The sequence below is a fragment of the Crocuta crocuta genome, unplaced genomic scaffold (genome assembly GCF_008692635.1).
Source record: "Crocuta crocuta isolate KB4526 unplaced genomic scaffold, BGI_CrCroc_1.0 scaffold45, whole genome shotgun sequence".
In the NCBI taxonomy this organism is placed as follows: Eukaryota; Metazoa; Chordata; class Mammalia; order Carnivora; family Hyaenidae; genus Crocuta; species Crocuta crocuta.
Window position 1 is genome coordinate 178364 of NW_027530544.1, and position 20090 is coordinate 198453.

The following is a 20090-nucleotide window of genomic DNA, read 5'->3' on the forward strand; positions in this document are numbered from 1 at the left end:
TGTGTGTGTCTCTCTCTCTCAGAAAAAAAAAAAAAAAAAAAACATTAAAAAAAAAAGAATAGATCCCCATGGATAATGGGCAACCACTGTACTAGAATAAACTCCAAATCGAACAAGCTCAAAAGAAGGGAATCATAATCAGACAATTACATGAGGAAAAATGTTAGATAATTCCTTTATAATCTTAGAGCAAAAAAAGCATTTCTTCTTGATACAAAAGTTCATAAATTCAACTACATTTTAAAAAATTTTTAATAGTTTATTGTCAAGTTGGTTTCCATATAACACCCAGTGCTCATCCTGACAAGTGACCTCCTCCATGCCCATCACCTCCCTTCCCCTCCCCACCACCCTATCAGCCCTCAGTTCTCAGCATTCAAGAGTCTCTCATGGTTTGCCTCCCTCCCTCTCCCCCACTATTTTCCCTTCTCCCCCACAGTCCTCCATTAAGTTCCTCCCAATCCTCCTATATGTGCAAACATATGTTATCTGTCCTTCTCTGCCTGACTTATTTCACTCAGCATAACCCCCTCAAGGTCCATTCATGTTGCTACACATGGCCAGATTTCATTCTTTCTCATTTCCATGTAGTATTCCATTGTATAGATAAACCAAAATCTTCTTGATCCATTTATCCGTTGATGGACACTTAGGCTCTTTCCATGTTTTGGCTATTGTTGAGAATGCTGCTATGAACATTGGGGTACATGTGCCCCAATGCATCAGCGCTCCTGTATCCCTCAGGTAAATTCCTAGCAGTGCTGTTGTTGGGTCATACGGAGTTCTATTGTTAATTTTTTGAGGAACTTCCACACTGTTTTCCAGAGGGGCTGCACCAGTGTACATTCCCACCAACAGTGTAGGAGGGTGCCCATTTCTCCACATCCTTNCTGCATTTATCGACAGGATCCTATGGTTTTTATCTTTTCTTTTGTTAATGTAATGTATCACATTGATTGATTTGCGAATATTGAACCAGCCCTGTAACCCAGGAATGAATCCCACTTGATCATGGTGGATAATTCTTTTTATATGCTGTTGAATTCGATTTGCTAGTATCTTGTTGAGGATTTTTGCATCTGTATTCATCAAGGATATTGGCCTGTTGTTTTCTTTTTTTGCTGGGTCTCTGTCTGGCTTGGGAATCAAAGTGATGCTGGCTTCATAAAATGAGTCGAGAACAACTACATTTTTTTAAAATGTGAGGCAAAACATACAATAAACACAGTCAAAGCCAACTAAAAAACTAGGAGAAAAATACTTTCAACTTATACCATAAAGCACTACTCTCCCTAATATATAAAACAACTTTTAAAACTTAAGAAAAACAAAACACAATAGAAAAATAAAGCATATGGACAATTCATGGAGAGAAAAAAGCATACTGTCCTTAAACAAATTGAAAAAATGTTCAAATTTATTTATAATTTAAAAATATAAATTAAAACTATGTTAAAAAGTATACAAGCTTGACAATATACTCTATTAATCAGGTTGTGGGAAAATAACCACCTTAATATAGCACTGGTAAAATTGGAAAGTGATACAAATCTCATGGAGGACAAGTTTACAAAACCAAAATTATATATGCTTTTATACTTTATCAAGCAATTGTCTTTCCTACATATATACCTCCACCAAAACTAAATAATATATTCACCAAAGTTATTCACTGTTGTATCATTTGCCATAACAAAATATTGGAAACAACCCAACTGTCCATCAATAGAGAACTGATTGAATAAATAATGGTATACACACACAATGGAGTTATACAGATATTTAATAAAAAAAGAATCAAAAATATCCATGAACTGAGAATGATTTCCAAGATATATTAAGAAAAAAAGATGGTGCAAAAAAATGTACACAGTGTACTATCTTCTGTATAAGAAAGAAGTTAAAGTAAGAGTGTGTGTGTGTGTGTGTGTGTGCACGCTTGCTAATATTTATGAAACAAAAGAGATACAGGACTTTCTTATTTTATGCACTTTATTGCATTTCACAGATACTGTCTTTTTTTTTAATAAATTAAAGGTTTTAATTATATAAATTAATTTATTTAAAACAGCCCTACTTTGAGAAGTCTATTGGCACCATTTTTCCAACAGCATTTGCTCACTTTGTGTCTCTGGGTCATATTTTGCAATTCTCACAGTTTATTCCAAACTTTTTCATTAATATATTTGCTGTGATGATCTATCATCCGTGATCTTTGATGTTACTATTGTAATTATTTTAAGGAATCATGAACCACACCCATATAAAACAGTGAACTTGATAAATATTGTGTGTCTTCTGACTGCTCCACTGATCAGTTATTACCCTATTTCTCTCCCTCTCCTTGGGCTTCCCTATTCCCTGAGATACAACAATATTGAAATTAGGCCAGTTAGTAACCTTACAAGGCCTCCACCTGTTGAAATGAAAAGGAAGAATCCCGCATCTCTCAAATGAAAAGCTAGAAATGATTAAGCTTAGCAAAGAAAGCATATCGAAAATGGAAACAAGCTGCAAGCTAGGGCTTTTCCACCAAACAGCTCTGTTGTAAAAGCAAAGGAAAAGTTCTTGAACTTTTAAATTAAAACTTCTACTCCAGTAAACACATATACAATAAGAAAGTGAAGCGGTCTTATTGCTGATATGTAGAAAGTGTGAGTGATCTGGATAGAAGATCAAAATAGCCACAACACTCCTGGAAGCTGAAGCCTAAACCAGAGCAAGGCTCTAACTCTTCAATCCTAAGAAGGCTGAGAAAGAAGAGAAGGCTGCACAAGAAAAGTTAGAAGCTGGCAGAGGCTAGTTCATGAGGTTTAAGGAAAGAAGCCATCTCCAAAATGTAAAAGTGTAAGGTTAAGCAGCAGGTGCTGATATAGAAGCTGCAGCAAGTTATCCAGAAGATCTAGCTAAAAATCATTAATAACCATAGCTACACTAAACAACAGATTTTCAATGTAGACAAAATAGCCTTCTATTGGAAGAAGATGCCATCTAGGATTTTTCACAGCTAAAGAGAAGTTAATACCTGTCTTCAAAGTTTCAAAGGACAGGATGATTCTTGTTGGGAAATTATGCAACTGGTGACTTGAAGTTGAAGCTGATGCTCATTTACCATCCCCAAAATCCCAAGGGCCTTAGGAATTGTGCTAAATCTACTCTGCCTGTGCTCTATAAATGGGACAGCAAAGCCTGGATGACATGTTCACAACATGGTTTACTGAGTATTTTAAACCTACTATTGAGACCTACTCAGAAAAAAGATTCCTTTCCAATGACTGTAGACAATGCACCTGGTCACTCATGAGCTCTGATGTACAAGATAAATGCTGTTTTCCTGCCTCCTAATATCCATTCTGCAGTCCATGGATCAAGGAGTATAAGTAATACTTGAATAATGTGAGGGTTGGTGCACCAACCCCCATGCAGTTCAAAATCTATAAAACTTTTGACTCCCCAAAGTCTTAACTGTTCATAGCCTACTGTTGACAGAAAGCCTTACCAATAACAGAAACAGTCAATTAACACATATTTTATGCTATCGGTATAATACACTGTATTCTTACTATATAGCTAGAAAAGAAAGAAAATCGTAAGGAAGAGATAATACACAGTACTGTGCTATACTTATTTTTTTTTAATCCATCTATAAGTGGACCTGCAAAGTTCAAATCCATGTTGTTCAAGGGCCAATTCCAATTTTGACTTTCAAGTCTTATTATTTAAGAAGTATATTTCATAAGTCTATAGCTGTCAAAGACAGTAATTCCTCTAATGGGTCTGGGCAAAGTACACTGAAAACTTTCTGGAAAGGATTCCCCCATTCTAGATGCCTTAAGAACATTAATGACTCATGGGAAGAGGTCAAAATATTAACATTAACAGGAGTTTAAAAGAAGTGACTTTCAACCCTCCTGGATGACTTTATGGGTCCAAGACTCCAGTAGAGGAAGTAACTGCAGATGTGGTGGAAATAGCAACAGAACTAGAATCAGAAGTAGAGCCTGAATATGTGACTGAATTCCTGCAATCTATGTTAAACCTTGAATAGATAAGCAGCTGCCTCTTATGGATGAGCAAATAAAACAGTTTCTTGAGATGGAATCTACTCCTGGTGCAGATGCTGTGAAGACTGTCAAAATAACAACAATCAATTTAGAATATGACATAAACTTAGTTGATTTTAAAGAAAGCAGCAGCAAGGTTTGAAGGATTGACTCCAATTTTAAAAGAAGTTCTACTGTCAGTAAAATGCTATCAAACACCACTGCATGCTACAGAGAAATTTCTTGTGAGAGAGTCAATCGACGTAGCAAATTTCATTTTTGTCTTATTCTTAAAAATTTGCCACAGCCACCTCCAGCTTTAGTAGTCACCACCTGAATCACTCAGCAGACATCAATATCCAGGCAAGAACTTCCATGAGCAAAATGATTATGACTTGCTGAAGGCTTAGATGATGCTTAACATATTTTAGCAATAACGTATTTTTAAATTAAGGTACGTACATTTTTTAGACAACGCTATTGCACACTTAATTGACTATAGTGACTATAGTATAGTATAAACATAACTTTTATATAGACTGGGAAACCAAAAAAGTCATTTGGCTCACTTACTGCAATATTTGCTTTGTTACAGTAGTGTGGAACCAAACCTGCAGTATCTCTAAGCTGTGCCTGTACATTAAAAACTAATGAAAATAGGTATCTATAAAGGTGGGTGGAAGTACATCCTCTGAAGTACTTCTGACTTTTGAATCACGTAAATGTTTTAAATATTCAAAAAATAAAATAGCATATGAAAAATAAATGTTTTATTTAACTTAAAACATAAATGTATATTAACTTGCCACATTTTGAGCTAAGGTCAAGGCCTTTTGTTTTGAGTCTAAGTCTGTTGATTAGAATTTATCACTGCTTTCTTATGTAGACCACATCCAAAATACACTAAGAAATTCAGTTTCTGTATTGGCCAAGTAGAGTTAGATAATAAAGAGAAGTACAAAATAATACATGAGCAGTATCCTTCTAGTTCTTTCCCATACTGACTTTTATACGTTTTTACAGTTGTCTTACATATTTCATTAGCAATTATTTTAATGACTTGCATTCAATCTAATTTTCATGGAAGTAAACTGGCAGTCTGACCCTAGAGCCAATAATATTATCCACTGTATGATAAATGAGACATTTTAAAGGCCATGGCAGGTAACTAATAGCACTGGCTTTGAGATTCTTCCTAGCCACATTCTCAGGCACAGAACTTTGAGCATATTATCACTCATGTATTACAACTGTTCACTAAAAGAAAAATATATGGCCTTGTTCTGGCATTTCCTCTCTGTTCAGAGAGGAATAAAAAAATAATACTGATTTTTATTTAAATACATTTTTTATAAAACTCAATATTGTTTTTTTATTTAAATACATTTCCTGATACGGCTTCCTAATTCTTTTTTAATTTTGTTTTTAAGATTTATTTTATTTTTTTAAAGTAATCTCTAGGCCCAACACAGGGCTTGAACTCACGACCCCGAGATCAAGAGTTGCATGCTCTATCAAATGAGCCAGCTAGGCACCTCAAGCCTTCCTAATACTCTGAGAATTTCAGTTTTATGCTTCCACCATTCATTTGCTTATCGAAATGCATGTATCTGCTCCTTTCCCCCAAGCTTTATCAAGGTATAACGGACAAATGCAATTGGACATATTTAAGATGTATAATATGATGATTTGATATATATTCCTGTGAAATGAATACCACAATCAAGTTACTTAACATATCCATCACCTCACAGAGTTACCACTTTGTGTTTGTGGTAAGAAAAGATTTACTCTCTAAACAAACTCCAAGTTTACAATAACAGTAGTTATAATTACCATTTTGTACATTCCATTCCTACAACTTATACATATCATAAGTGAAAGTTTGTACCCTTGACCAACATCTACCTATGTTCCCCATGCCCTGGCACCAGGCAACTTCCATTCAACACTATTTCTGAATTCAACTTTTTCAAATTTCACATGAGTGAAGGTATACTATATATGTCTTCCTTTCTCTGGCTTCTTGCTCTGAACATGATACTCTCCAGGTTAATCCATGTTGTCACAAACAGCAAGATTTCCTTCTTTTTGATAGCTGACTGATGTTCCATTGTATATAGCTATAACATTCTATTCTAAGCTGATAACAACTTAACTTTGATTACATACAAAAACTCCAAAATTTTACTTCTCTCTCCCCTAATAATTTAGGTCATTGATGTTACAATTTACATCTTTTTTGTATGTGTATCCATTAACACATTATTTTATGTTTTTTTAAATAAGTGGACACATGTTACATTAGTTTCAGGTGTACAACTTAGTAATTTGACAAGTGTATATATAGTATGCTATGTTCACAAGTATAGCTAACATCTGTCTTAGTATATCACTAATACAATATCATTAACTGTATTCCTTATGCTCTACATTTTATTCCCATGACTTAATCATCCCACAACTAGAGACCTGTATCTTCTTCTCCTCTTCACCCATTTTGCTCATCTCCCCACCGCCCCCGCCCTCAGTTTGCTTTCTTTAGTTATGAATCTATTTCTGCTTTTTGTTTGCTTATTCATTTTTTATTCCATTTATGAGTGGAATCATATGGTATTTGTCTTTCTCAGTCTAACTTATATTAGTTAGCATAATACCCTCCAGGTCCATCCATGTTGTCTCAAGTTGCATGATCTCAGCCTTTTTTCTGGCTGTGTCATACTCCATTGTACATACATATACTACATTTTCCTTATCCATTTGTCTGTTGATGGACACTTAGGTGACCATGTCTTGGTTATTGAAAATAATGCTGAAATAAACATAGAAGTGCATATATCCTTTCACATTAGTATTTTAATTTTCCTTCAGTACATACCCAATAATGGAGTTATTGGATTATTTTTAATTTTTTGAGGACTATCCATGCTGTTTTCACAGTGGCTGTACCAATTTACATTCCCACCAACAGTGCACAAGGGTTTCTTTCTCTTCACATCCTCACCAATATTTGTTTCTTGTCTTTTTGATTTTAGCCATTCTAACAAGCTCAATGAAGTGATATCTCATTGAGGTTTTGATTTGCATTTCCCTGATGTGGAGTATCTTTCCATGTGTCTGTTGGTCATTTTATGTCTTCTTGGGGAAATGTCTATTCAGGTCTTCTGCCTATTTTTTTAGATTGTGTTTTTGGTGTTGAGTTGTATGAGTTCTTTATATAATTTTGATATTAACCCCTTATCAGGTATATCATTTGCAAATACCTTGTCCCATTCACTAGATTGTCTTTTTGTTTTGCTGACAGTTTCCTTTGCTGTGTAAAAGCTTTTTGATGTATTCTCAATAGTTCATTTTTGCTTTTCTTTCCCTTGCCTTAGGAGATGTCTCTAGAAAAACGTTGCAAAGGCTGATGTCACAGAAACTACTGCCTGGGTTCTCTTCTAGGACTTTTATGATTTTGAGATACCACTTTTAGGTCTTCAATCCATTTTGAGATTATTTTTGTCTATGGTGTTAGAAACTAATCTAGTTTCATCCTTTTACATGTAGCTGGCCATTTTTTTCATCATTGTTCATTGAAAACACCGTCTTTTCCCCAATTGTGCATTCTTGCAGCCTTTGTCATAGATTAACTAACCATATCTATGTAAGCTTACTTCTGGAGTCTCTATCCTGTACCATTGATTTATGTGCCCCTTTTTGTGCCAGTACCATACTATTCTAGTTACTACAGCTTTGTAATATATCTTAAAATCTGGAATTGTGATACTTCAAGCTTTGTTCTTCTTTCTCAAGATTGGCTATTATGAGTTTTTGGTGCTTCTTCCACAACTATATGGACCACTTTCTTACACCATACACAAAAATAAATTCAAAATGAATGAAAGACTTAAATGTGAGGTCCTGGAGGAGACAACACAAGCAATATCTTTTTTGATATTGGCTGTAGCGATTTCTTACTAGATATATCTCCTGAGGCAAGGGAAACAAAAGCTTCCCTTTTGGGAATTTATCAAAATAAAAAAGCTTCTAAACAGGGAAGGAAACAATCAGCAAAAGACAACCTATAGAATGGGGGAAGATACTTTCGCAAATGATATACATGATAAAGGGTTAGTATCCAAAATATATAAACACACACACCCATGAAACAAAAACACATACACACATAAAACACAACACCCAAAAAACAAATAATCCGGGTTAAAAAATGGGCAGAAGATGGGAACAGACATTTTTCATCCAGATGGTTAACAGACACATGAAAAAATGCTCAACATCACTATCACCAGGGAAATACAAATTAAAACCACAATGAGATACCATCTCACACCAGTGAGAAGGGCTAAAATTAACAATACAAGAAACAAAAGGTGTTGGCCAACATGCAGAGAAAGGGGAACCACTGATGGGAATGTAAAGTGGTGTAGCTACTCTGGAAAATAGCATGGAGTTTCCTCAAAAAGTTAAAAATAGAACTACACTACAATCTGACAATTGCGCTTTGTATCCCAAAGGATACAAAAATAATAACTCAAAGAGATACATGCTTCCTGATGTTTATAGCAGCATTATCAACAATAACCAAATTATGGAAAGAGCCCAAATGTCCAACAACTGAATGGATAAAGAAGATATAGTATACATAACAATGGAATATTACTCAGCCATCAAAAAGAATGAAATCTTGCCATTTGCAACAACATGGATGGAGCTACAGAGTATTATGCTAAATGAAATAAGTCAAAGACAAATATCATATTATTTTACTCATATGAGTAATGTAAGAAACAAAAAAGGGTTTGTCAACTTGTTTATCTTTTCAAAGAACCAGCTCTTGTTTTCATTGATTTTTTCCCCCTTGTATGCGTGTGTGTGTGTGTGTTTCTATATCACTTATTTCTTCTATGATCCTTATTGTTTTCTTTCTTCTACTCATTTTGGTTTTAATTTATTCTTCTTTTTGCACGTTCTTTAGGCATAAGGCTAGAGTGTTTATTTGTGATTTGACATTTTTCTTCCCTCTTGAGGTAGGCCCATATTGCTATATACTTTCCTCTTAGAAACTGCTTTCACTGTATCTCAGAGATTACGGACCATTGTGTTTTCATTTTCATCTGTCTCCATGTATTTTTTGGTTTCTTCTATGATTGCGTCATTGACTCATCTGTTGTTTAGTATTATGTTTAGTCTCCACGTGTTTGTGTTTTTTTCCAGTTTTTTTTCTTTTATTTCTAGTTTCTTACTGTTGTCAGAAAAGATGCATGGTATGATTTCAATCTTCTTAAATTTATTGGGGTTTGTTTTATGCTCTAATATGTGATCTGATCTGGAGAGCATCCCACGTGCACTTTACAAGAGTGTGTATTCTGTTATTTGGGTATGGAATGTTCTGTATATATCTGTTATGTCCATCTGGTCCAAAGTCTCATTCAAAGACAGTTTCCTAATAAATCTCCTGTCTAGATGATCTATCTGTTGATATAAGTGGAGTATTAAAGTCCCTATTATTACTGTTACCATCAGTTTCTCTCTTTGTGTCCATCAATATTTGCTTTGTGTATTTAGGTGTTCCAGTTTTAGATGCACAAATATTTACAATTGTTATATCCTCTTGTTAGACTGATCTTTTTATCATTATGTAATGCCTTTCTTTGTCTCTTGTTACAGTCTTTGTTTTAAAGTCTGTCCTTGTCTGATATAAATATTGGTACTGGCTTTTTTTTGTTTGTTTTTTTGGCTTACATTTATATGGTGAATGTTTTCCCATCCCTTCACTTTCAGTCTACCTTATTCTTTAGGGCTAAATTAAGTCTCTTAGGTGGCCTATAGATGGGTCTAATTTTTTTATCCATTCTACAGCTCTATGTAGTTTGGAGCATTCAGGCCATTTACATTTTTTTTAGGCCATTTACATTTAAAGTAATTATTGGTAGATATGTACTTAATGCCACTTTAAAAACTGGCTTTCCAGTTGTTTTATAGTTCCTTTTGTTTTTTTCTTCTTCTCTTTCTTTGTGATTCATGAAAATCTATAATGTTTTGCTTGGCTTACTTTCTCCTTGTTTTTTTTTTTCTTAGGCTTGGGGGTTGTGGTTACCATAAGGTTCATATATAACATACTAAGTAAACAGCAGCTCATATTAATCTGATGATCATTTAAGTTCAAACACATTCTTAAAAGAGAAAAAAAAGCAAAGAAAAATGTATTTTTTTCTTTTCCCCCTTCTCTTCCCTTTCTACTCCCTTCTCTATACTTTATGTACATGTTGTCATATTTTACATCTTATTAATATTTTTTCATGACTAAATATGGCCATTTCTTTTCCACTTAGAAAAGTCCCATTATTACTTCTTGTAAGGCTAATTTAGTGGTGATAAACTCATTACCTCTTCCTTTTCTGAGAAACTCTTTTCTCTCTTTCAAATCTGAATAACCTTGCCAGATTGAGGATTCTCAGTTGTAGGCTTTTCCTTTCAGCACTTTGAGTATATCATGCCACGCCCTTCTGGCTTGCTAAAGTTTCTGCTGAAAAAAATCAGCTTATAGTCTTCTCGGTTTTCCCCTGCAGGTAAGTTTGTTTATCTCTTGCTGCTCCTAGGATTCTCTCCTTATCTTTAACCTTCGACATTTTAATTATTATGTGTTGTGTGGACCTCTTTGAGTTTATCTTATTTGGAACTCTCTGTGCTTCCAGGACTTGATTGTCTATTTCCCTCCCTAGGTTAGGGGAAGTTTTCACAGTTATTCTTCACACAAGTATTCTAAATCTTTCTCTCCTTCTTCTTTGGGACTCCTATAAGGTCCAGAATGTTTGTTCATTTCTTGTTGTCCAAAAGATCTTAGTCTATCCACATTTCAAAAAAAAAAAACCTTTTCTCTTTTTGCTGTTCAGTTTGTGATTTCCATCACCTCTCTTCCCAATCACTGATATGTGCTTCTGCATCCTCTCTAATCTACTGTGATTCCCTCTGGTGCATTTTTTATTTCAGTTATTGTATTCTTCAGCTGTGATTGGTTCTTTTTAATATGTTCTATCACTTTATTGAAAGTCTCTTTAAATTCTTCCATTCTTTTCTCCAGCCCAGTGAGTATGTTTATGATTATTACTTTAAATTCTTTATCAGGCATATTGCTTATCTCTGTTTCATTTAATTCTTTTACTAAGGTTTTTTTCTTTTTCTTTCCTTTGGAGCATATATCTTTGTCTTCCCATTTTGCTTGGCTTTGTTTCTATGGATTAGGCAAAACAGCTAGCTAATTCTAAAGTTGAATGGCAACCCCTATACAGACTCTGTGTACTTGATGACTTTGTTCGCTGGCTGGAGCCGTGGTTATATGTGTTAGTTACTCTTTTAAACCATGAGTTTTTACATAGGGAATAAAGAAAAAAATAATTAAATAAAAAAGAAAAACAAGAACAAAACCAAAAAGAAAAAATAAAAACAAAATAAGACAAATTTTTAAAAGTAAAAAGTAGTAAAAAATTTAAAAATAAAAAAACACAAAACCACAGTTTTGGTGGGTTTTTTTTGTTTTGCTTTGTTTTGTTTTGTTTTTCTGTGCCCCAGAACCACAGGACAGCTGGTGTGGGTTTGTGGACCCTGGGCATGCTGAGGTTGCAAGCTCACTATGAGCCAAACCCTGCTCCAGTCTGGGCTTTTAAGGTGGAGGGGAAGAGAGTGTTCTCATGGTTCTTTAGCCTTTCTAAACTACAGTTTTTCTTTTGTGCCCCAGTGCAACTGGAGCTAGTGTGGACTTCAGGACGCTGGGATAACTGAGGTCACAAACTCCCTATGATGATCTGACCAACCAGTTATGGCATCAGGACTCTCCAGTTATGGCACCTGAACCTGCCCCTTATGATGGCCAGACCCTGCTCTGGTCTGGATCAGACCAGGTGGAAGACAAAGGAGACTTTCTGCAGTTTGCCAGACCCTCTAAACCATGGCTTTTATTCTTTATACCAGAGCATCTAGGGCTGGTGTGGACCTCTGGACCCTAGACTCACTGAAGTTGCAAGCCCACCAAGATGACCAGACATGCCTACCACATGTCCGGACACTGCTCCAGTCCAGGATTCCAAGGAGAATGTAAACCATGTTGTTCACTAGTCTCTCTGATCTGAAGAGCTTTCCCATAGCTCTTCCACCACCTAGCAGAGTTCAGGTGTTGCCTCTTTTATAGGCTACTTGTTCTTTTAAAGCATGGGTGGGTTTTTTTCTGTGAACAAGGGCAGAAGGGTCTGTTCCAGGTCCCTCAGTACTATCCCTCCCACCCCCTGCCACTGTCATTTGCAGCATTGGAGGGAGGGCTTCCCTTTGTTACCCTATCTCTGTCTTGTTCTCTTGCTATTCTGTCTTTGGTGGTTCAGTAGCTGTTCAGTCAGCTTCATTTTCTCTTCAGGAGGTATAATTTGGTGTGTTCCATGGAGAAGGTGAGTTCAGAGTCCTCCTTATAGTTACTTTTATTATGTCCATCTTTAGCTTTTGCATAGAGTTAAAAGTGATTTACATACTACCATTACATTTAGAAATATGAATTTATCTTTACCAGTGAGTTTTATACATTCATATGTTTTTACATTGTCAACTAGCGTTCTTTCACTTCAGCTTGAAGAACTTCCTTTAGCATTTCTTATACTGCACATCTAGTGATGGCGAACATCCTCAGCTTTTGTTTGTTTGGCAGAGTTTTTCACTCTTCTTTATTTCTGATGGACAGCACTGCCACATATAGTATTCTTGGTTGGCAGTTTTTTCTTTCAATATTTTGAATATATCATACCATTCTATCCAGGTCTTCAAAGTTTCTGCTGAGAAATCCACTGGTAGCCTTATAAGTTTCCTTGTAATATGATGAGCACCTTTTGCTGCTTTCAAAATTCTGATTCTTTGATTTTTGACAGTTTGATGATAATGTGCCTCAGTGAAGTCTTCTTTGGGTTGTATCTGTTCGGGATCACTTTAGCTTCATGTACCTAGATGTCCATATCTCTCCCCATATTTATAATATTTTTTTTAGCCATTATTTCTTTAAAGAGACTTTCTGCCATTTTTTTCTCTCTCTCTTATCTATCCTGGACTTCAATATGTATAATTGTTTTGCTTAATAGTGTCCCATAAGTCTTATTGGCTTTCTTCCACTGTTTTTCTCTTTGTTTTTTTGTAGTTGTTGTTCCTCTGAATTTATAATTACAAATGACTTATCTTTGAGTTCACAGATTTTTTATTTTCCTTGACCAAGTCCACTTTTGAAGCTATTGAATTTTTCACATCAGCCACTGTACTCTTTAGCTCTGGGATTCATGTTTGGTTTTATTTCTAAATGATTTCTATTTCTTTGTTGAATTTCTCATTCTGTTCACACACTGTTTTCCTAATTTTGTTTGGTTGACTATGTGTGTTTTCTTGTAGTTCACTGAAATTCATTAAGAGAATTATTCTGAATTTTTGGTCAGTCAGTTCACAGACCTCCATTTGTTTACATTTGGTTATTAGAGCTTTACTAGTGTCTTTTGTGGTGCCATATTTCCCTGATTCTTCATCAGGGAAGAATCTGTTGGTATCTGTGCATTTGAGGAAGCAATCACCTCTTCTAGTCTTTACAGGTTTGCTTCAACAGGGAAAGACCTTCACTAGTCAGCCCAGACTGGGTTCTCAAAGGGCCAACTGGTAGAGCCCACAGGAGGGTGGGAAGGGTTTGATGCCAGAGTTTCTGGTTGAGTGGGGCCACTGGCCCAGCTCTGAATTCAGGCAAGACCACTGCCTGGGCTGTCTGGTCAGGTGTAACTGTTAGCTGGGCTCTTCAGAGAGGCATGGCCATTAGCTGGGCTCTCTGGCCAGACAGGACCAGAGACTAGACTCCCTGGATAGGTGGTGCCATTAGCTGAACTTTGTGTTTAGGTGTGGTCAGAGGTTGTGCCCTATAGTTATATGGGGCTACAGCATGGACCCTGTGTTCATGCAGGACCTCTGGCTGTATTCTACAGTTAAGAGTCCCTACTCAGGCTGGCCCACAAGTTGAGGTCTGCAGTGGGTGGCAGTGTCAGATTGGTTCCCTGCAAGGGCAGAGCTACAGGCTGAGCTCTGCACTCCAGAATGCTGGGTAAGTTGGATGTCTTACCTCAAGCTCTCTTTATCTCACTGGAGAAACTGTAGGTCCAAAGAATTCCACTCAGTGTAGTACTGTGCTGGCTTGAGGGAGGGGCAACACTGTCAAAGTGAAACCACTGCTCTTAGCCTTCTAATGTGGCTTTTCTCAGTTTTTGTGTTCCATGGATGTGTTTCAGCCTAACCACTAGGTTCTGGGATTTTTAGACAGGTGTTTTTGTCTGTAAATAGTTGCTAATTCATATTTTTATGATGGAAACTAGAGCCAGGGACCTCTTATTCTGCCGTCTTGCTTATGTCAGTCCCTATGTCTGCTCTTAATTAACAAAGTATTTTTAGCCAGTTTCTTTCCAGAGAATATAATCTCAAAAACTATTTGATCCAATTCTTATCAAAATCTTTGTTATAAGAAATAATATTTATAAAAGGCTGTCTAATGTATACAAAAATTTAAAACTCCATATTGCATTTATTATAGAGATTTTATCAAGAATATAAGACCCTGAGTGTCTTTTTAGGACTAAATTTTTCTTATGCAATAAAAAGCAACATTTTCCTAATTATAGAGATTTAATTTTTTTAAGTAATTTCTATATTCAACATGAGTCTCAAACTTACAACCCCAAGATCAAGAGTCACATGCTCTTCTGACTGAGACTACCAGCTACCCTTTTCCTCATTTTTTTGGTTTTGTTGATTTTATCAATATTGAGACTAATCAAGCTTTCCTGTTTGCTGTAGTTGCTAGAAATATCAGAAGCAAAGATGGCTACAAGAACTGTCCATGACTTAAAGGCATGGATGTTTATGTACCAACCTTTGGGTTTTACATGATGATCTTATTTTCAATTTCCTGATATCCCATTTATTATTCTCTTATATATTGTAAAACATGTTTTTTATAAAGCACCTCAAATGTTTTTTTGAAAGGAGGTTAGAGGAAAAAAGTAGACAAATAAATTAAAAGGTCACTATAACATTTAACTTACTACTTTTAAAAAAAAAATTTTTATAGTTTATTTATTTTTAAGACAGAGAGACAGAGCATGAGTGGGGGAGGGGCAAAGAGAGAGGGAGACACAGAATCTGAAACAGCCTCCAGGCTCTGAGCTAGCTGTCAGCACAGAGCCCGACGCGGGGCTCCAACCCACGAACGTGAGATCTGAGCTGAGCAGAAGTCGGTCGCTTAACCGACTGAGCCACCCAGGCGCCCCCTAACTTATTACTTTAAAACAACTCTCTTCTTACCTGTTCTCTACTCCCACCACTACTGCCCTAAAGAAAACAAACAAGATGTTCCCGAGATGTTCAGGATTCCATGTAAGTATTTTCTCTCCATTTTCAAGCATACAGTGAAGAAAACAGAACTTACCAGATAAACAATATGCAGGTCACTCTCTAAAACAAAGCCCTTCATTGCTCTTTGGAGGTCAGCAAAAATATCTAAAGTATCAGTTGGAGAAAGTGAAGAAGAAAGAGTTGCTGAACCAAGATGTGTTGGATGATATACTTTTCCTAGTTGGGGGTTGGAGAAGGGAAATAAAGAACCAAATGTTAAAAATAAAATAAAACCAAAAAAATAAAAAATAAAAAAAATAAAACCCTTTCTGTATTCCATAATTTACCTTTTAGCCTCTGATAGATTTTATAAACAGAATTTTGCCCAATAGCATGGCTATTTATGAGCAGATTCTATGCTGTCTGATGTTGCTAGATCCAACACTAAGTACTAAAAATGAGTTTATATACTACTCGAAAAACCTGTTCCTTTTATAGTGTTTGAAAAGTCAATTTCCTTTAAGCAGTTTAAAGTCAGCAAAGATGAAAAAGTGAGTATACTGTAATTAAGAAGTCACACTTACCTTCTGTTCCATCACTAGCTTCAGTAATCTGGATGAATTCATTTTCTAGCAGCCACATTACACAAGCCTCAATTGCTCCAAGTTGAACAGAATCTTGATTCTTCTGAATTCCCAGCTTCCCTTCTTTCATACTTGCAGCCAAAAATGTGCAAGAAGCATAAGTCTGCATATCTTGTGATGTACTTGCCACTCCACCAACTATTATCTAAGAGATTTGAAATTTTCTGTAACTGTTTAATAACACAAGCAGGCCATAATCATATAAAAGAAATGAAGTGACTTTGTTCTCTTAAAATATTGTCAGTATCTTAATGTAGGCTCTTTATTAACTCTTCATCATCACTCATTATACACGTAGATAACACCTACTGACAACGTCAACATCAAGTTTCCTTAAAAGTTGCTACAACATTTTCTCATAAATGAATCACTATCTATCTGAAATGTAGGAACTTAACAATATATCCTTCCTTCTGAAATGTGTGGGCATATAGGAATACTAGTGTTGAATATTCCCCACCCAGAAGGGGGATGGGAATGGGTGTAGAAAAAGTGAAGTGAGTTGTGTTTTGTGGATATCATCTTCGTACAACTGTATTAAATATACTAATTTTTTTTTAAATGGACCAGAAATCCCACTTTATTTATTTATTTATTTATTAATGTTTTATTTATTTCTAGGAGAGAGAGAGAGAGAGAGAGAGACCGCGTGAGCAGGGGAGGGTCAGAGAGAGAGGGAGTCACAGACTGAAATAGGCTCCAGGCTCTGAGCTGGCAGTCAGCACATAGCCCGACGCGGGGCTCGAACCCACGAACCGCGAGATCATGACCTAAGCGAAAGTCGGACGCTTAACCGACTAAGCCACCCAGGCGTCCCTTAAATATACTAATTAATTAAATGTACTAATTTTCCCCTTGCTTTCTTCCATTTAATACATATTGAAAACATACCAAATCATTCTAAACAGAGCTTACTCCTTGTAATGACCCCAATGCATAGTTTTACCAAGATCTATTTAGTATTAGTGATATTTTCGTTGTTTCCAGTTTTTTCTTATTGCCAATAGTGTTGTAATAAACATTCTTGTACATTTAATTTGATGTAATTTCACAAATACATCTGTAGATAAAACTCTTAGTTGTAAATCTACCAGTAAACAGCTATGTGTTCTGCTTAGGCGTTGTTGTTGTTATCTTAGTAGGTATGTCCAAGTTGCCCTCCCAAAACAGTTTCAGCAGTATATGAGAATGCCTACTCTCTATATCCTTACCAACCTACGTTCTCAGTTACTTTCCTTTTTTTCTTTCTTTCTGTTTGCTTTTGTTTTCAAATGGAGAGCTAAAGGGGTAAAAAAAAATGTATGAGCACAGGTACCAGAACCCCTAGCACCAGTACTGAAGCCAAGAGTAAGGCATGCTGGCATATGAACAGAAAACTTTTCTGGATGAATACACAAAACTCTTAAATGGGGATTGCTTACCATTGAGGACCCAGAACAGAAAGTTCTATTTCACTTTAGATCTTTTCATGTTGTTTGAAACTTCTAATGATGCGTATTTGTAATTTGATTTTATTTTAATGTCAATAGGTATTACCTGTATGTAAGAACTATGATCCATTGTTGTTATCTTTTTTAAAAATTCAAAAAATAATAAAATATATCTGAAAAATAAAAAGAATCATCTGGCATTTGGGTTTTAATCCACTGTTTTGAAATGTACTGATATAGCACTAGCTGTATTAAACTCCAGGAAATAGCTATATAAAATAGAAGAGATTCAGGCTTAGGAAGACAATAAACAATCTCATAATGAAACACAAAGCTAAGATTTTTCTTCACATACTTAAGTTCTGTCATCATATTATAGGCTTCAAAGAGCAAATAATTTAGTGAACTCTTTCTTACCTCCAGAATAGCTCTTATCATGCTCGCAGTTACTTCTTCTCCTTCTCGTCTTTGCAAACAGCTACGAACAGGTTTTAGAGATCCCTGAAGTAGAGCTATGCCTTTTGATTTCTCAGAGTTCTTACAAACTAAGATACTCTCACCTATAACCAAAAGAACACACATTTGCAAAATCCCAACATATTTCCATAAGATACCTGCCAAAGAGAATTTAAATTATCTTACTTATTTAAAAAGAAGATAATAGATGATAGCGGTGGTTATTATGATCATAGAATTATTACTGATGCTTTCATTTTCTGAACTTTGGATTGAAGAGGATCAGAATATGCCATACTGAAATATGCCACTTTGGCAAAAGGATTATTTTGACCTGAAGGCACTTAGGAAGTAGCAAACATAGAAACAGCTCTTTGTCCTCACCCTGGTTGCCTAGATATAAGACATAAATTTCTCTTTGTGAAGCTGTTCCACTTATCACTTATCACTGGAGACAGAAAGTCAGCACCAAGATAGGTCTGCATAAATCTTACTAAATAATCCTTAACTTCCGTTAGTTTCTAGTATATATTTACTTTACCAATTCTAGAAGCTCAAACCCCTTTTCTTTTGTCTTGTCACTTAACAATTCTATCACCTTTTGTTAAAAGGGCATAAAGCCCCTAACATCTAACCACTTCTTTGAGTCTTCACTGTTTTTCTATGAAGGCCTCTGTGTATGTGAAAAATGAAAATATTAATATCAAATAAAAATATGTATGCCTTCTCTCCTGTTAATCTGTCATCTGTCAGTCTAATTTGCAGGCACTAGCCATAGAATCTAGGCAGGCACAGGAAAAGTTTGTTTCCTTCCATACAGGAGCAACTGTTTTTACTGAATAATTAGGTACATAATAATAAAAGAGGTATTTTAAAAACCATAAAGGAAAATGTAAATGCAAACTATTACTGGTTACATATGATAACAGGAATTCAAAAATATTTATAGAAACTTAGAAATTACATTATAACTCACTAATCAAAAAGCTTTAGGTTATCATGAAAATCAAATGAATAAAAATCTGATAGCATTTATACATTATAAACATATTTAAAGGTACAATTTATACAAATATAAACTATTATTACAGTAATTAAGACTAGAGAAAACCATAATTTTTTTTCAAGAATGAATCCATTAGTAGGGCAAAGAAAGCAAGTAGATGTGTAAGGGAGAAAATGAAGGTCACTTGCATTACAGAAAACTAAAAATGGCATTGTGATGGAATATACTAGTTATTCTAAGGAAAGAGAAGATGCTATTTACCTAACACTGATTGACAAATTGAGAACCAAGATAGGATAAAGATAAGGGACTATAAATTTGATAACTGTTGGTTGTTTATCCTGGATATAATTACAAAAAGATAGTTGCCATTAAACAACAGCAGCAACAAAAATAAACAGGTGAATAAAATATATCACCTGGCTCTTATAAACACTACAAACTAGCCCAGCTTAAGACAAAAAAATTATCTACAAAATGGATCGACTAGCATTAGCAACAAATACAAAAAGCCACTTTGGGCTGTTCAAACTACTTTCAGGTTGTGATTCTTCAGCAAAAGGAACAATCCTTTTTCAAAATGAGCAAGATTTATGAAAATGCCCAATAGAAAAGTCAATTCGAATCAAACCAATTATACTATTTGATTTGTAAATCACTATTTTTGTACAAAGCACCAACCTCTTATACTGGAAGGTTCTAAGAAATCCACAGAAAGATTAAAATGTCCTCTAAATAAACACCATTAGCTGTCTAGGGACATTAACATCATTTATAAAATGTAAAAAATTACAAAGATGTTACATAATCTAAAATCATGACAGGAGTGCCTGGGTGGCTCAGTTGGTTAAGTGTCTGACTTCGACACAGGTCATGATCTCCTGGTTCTTGGGTTAGAGTCCCGCATCGGGCTCTGTGCCAAACGCTTGCTCAGAGCCTGGAGCCTTCTTCTGATTCTGTGTCTCCTTCTCTCTCTGCCCCTTCCCTGCTTACACTCTGTCTCTCAAAAGTAAATACATGTAAAAAACTTTTTTTTAATAAATAACAAATAAAAATGACAAAGTATGCATATCTTCATAATTGATATGAAAAATTATATTCACACATTCCCCACTTGCTG

The 20090-nt window shown here is 35.4% G+C and overlaps 1 protein-coding gene across 1 annotated transcript in view; it reads right to left on the reverse strand.

The window, feature by feature from the left end:
• The window catches only part of POLQ (DNA polymerase theta), a 113239-nt gene that overhangs the window by 74664 nt on the left and 18485 nt on the right, over positions 1-20090 (reverse strand). Inside the window, exons 10-12 of the mRNA XM_077767581.1 lie at positions 17926-18068; positions 16019-16223; positions 15529-15671 (exon numbers count right to left, since the gene is read on the reverse strand). Of these exons, the coding sequence (XP_077623707.1) occupies positions 15529-15671; positions 16019-16223; positions 17926-18068 (491 nt within the window). The remainder of the gene's footprint in view (positions 1-15528; positions 15672-16018; positions 16224-17925; positions 18069-20090) is intronic.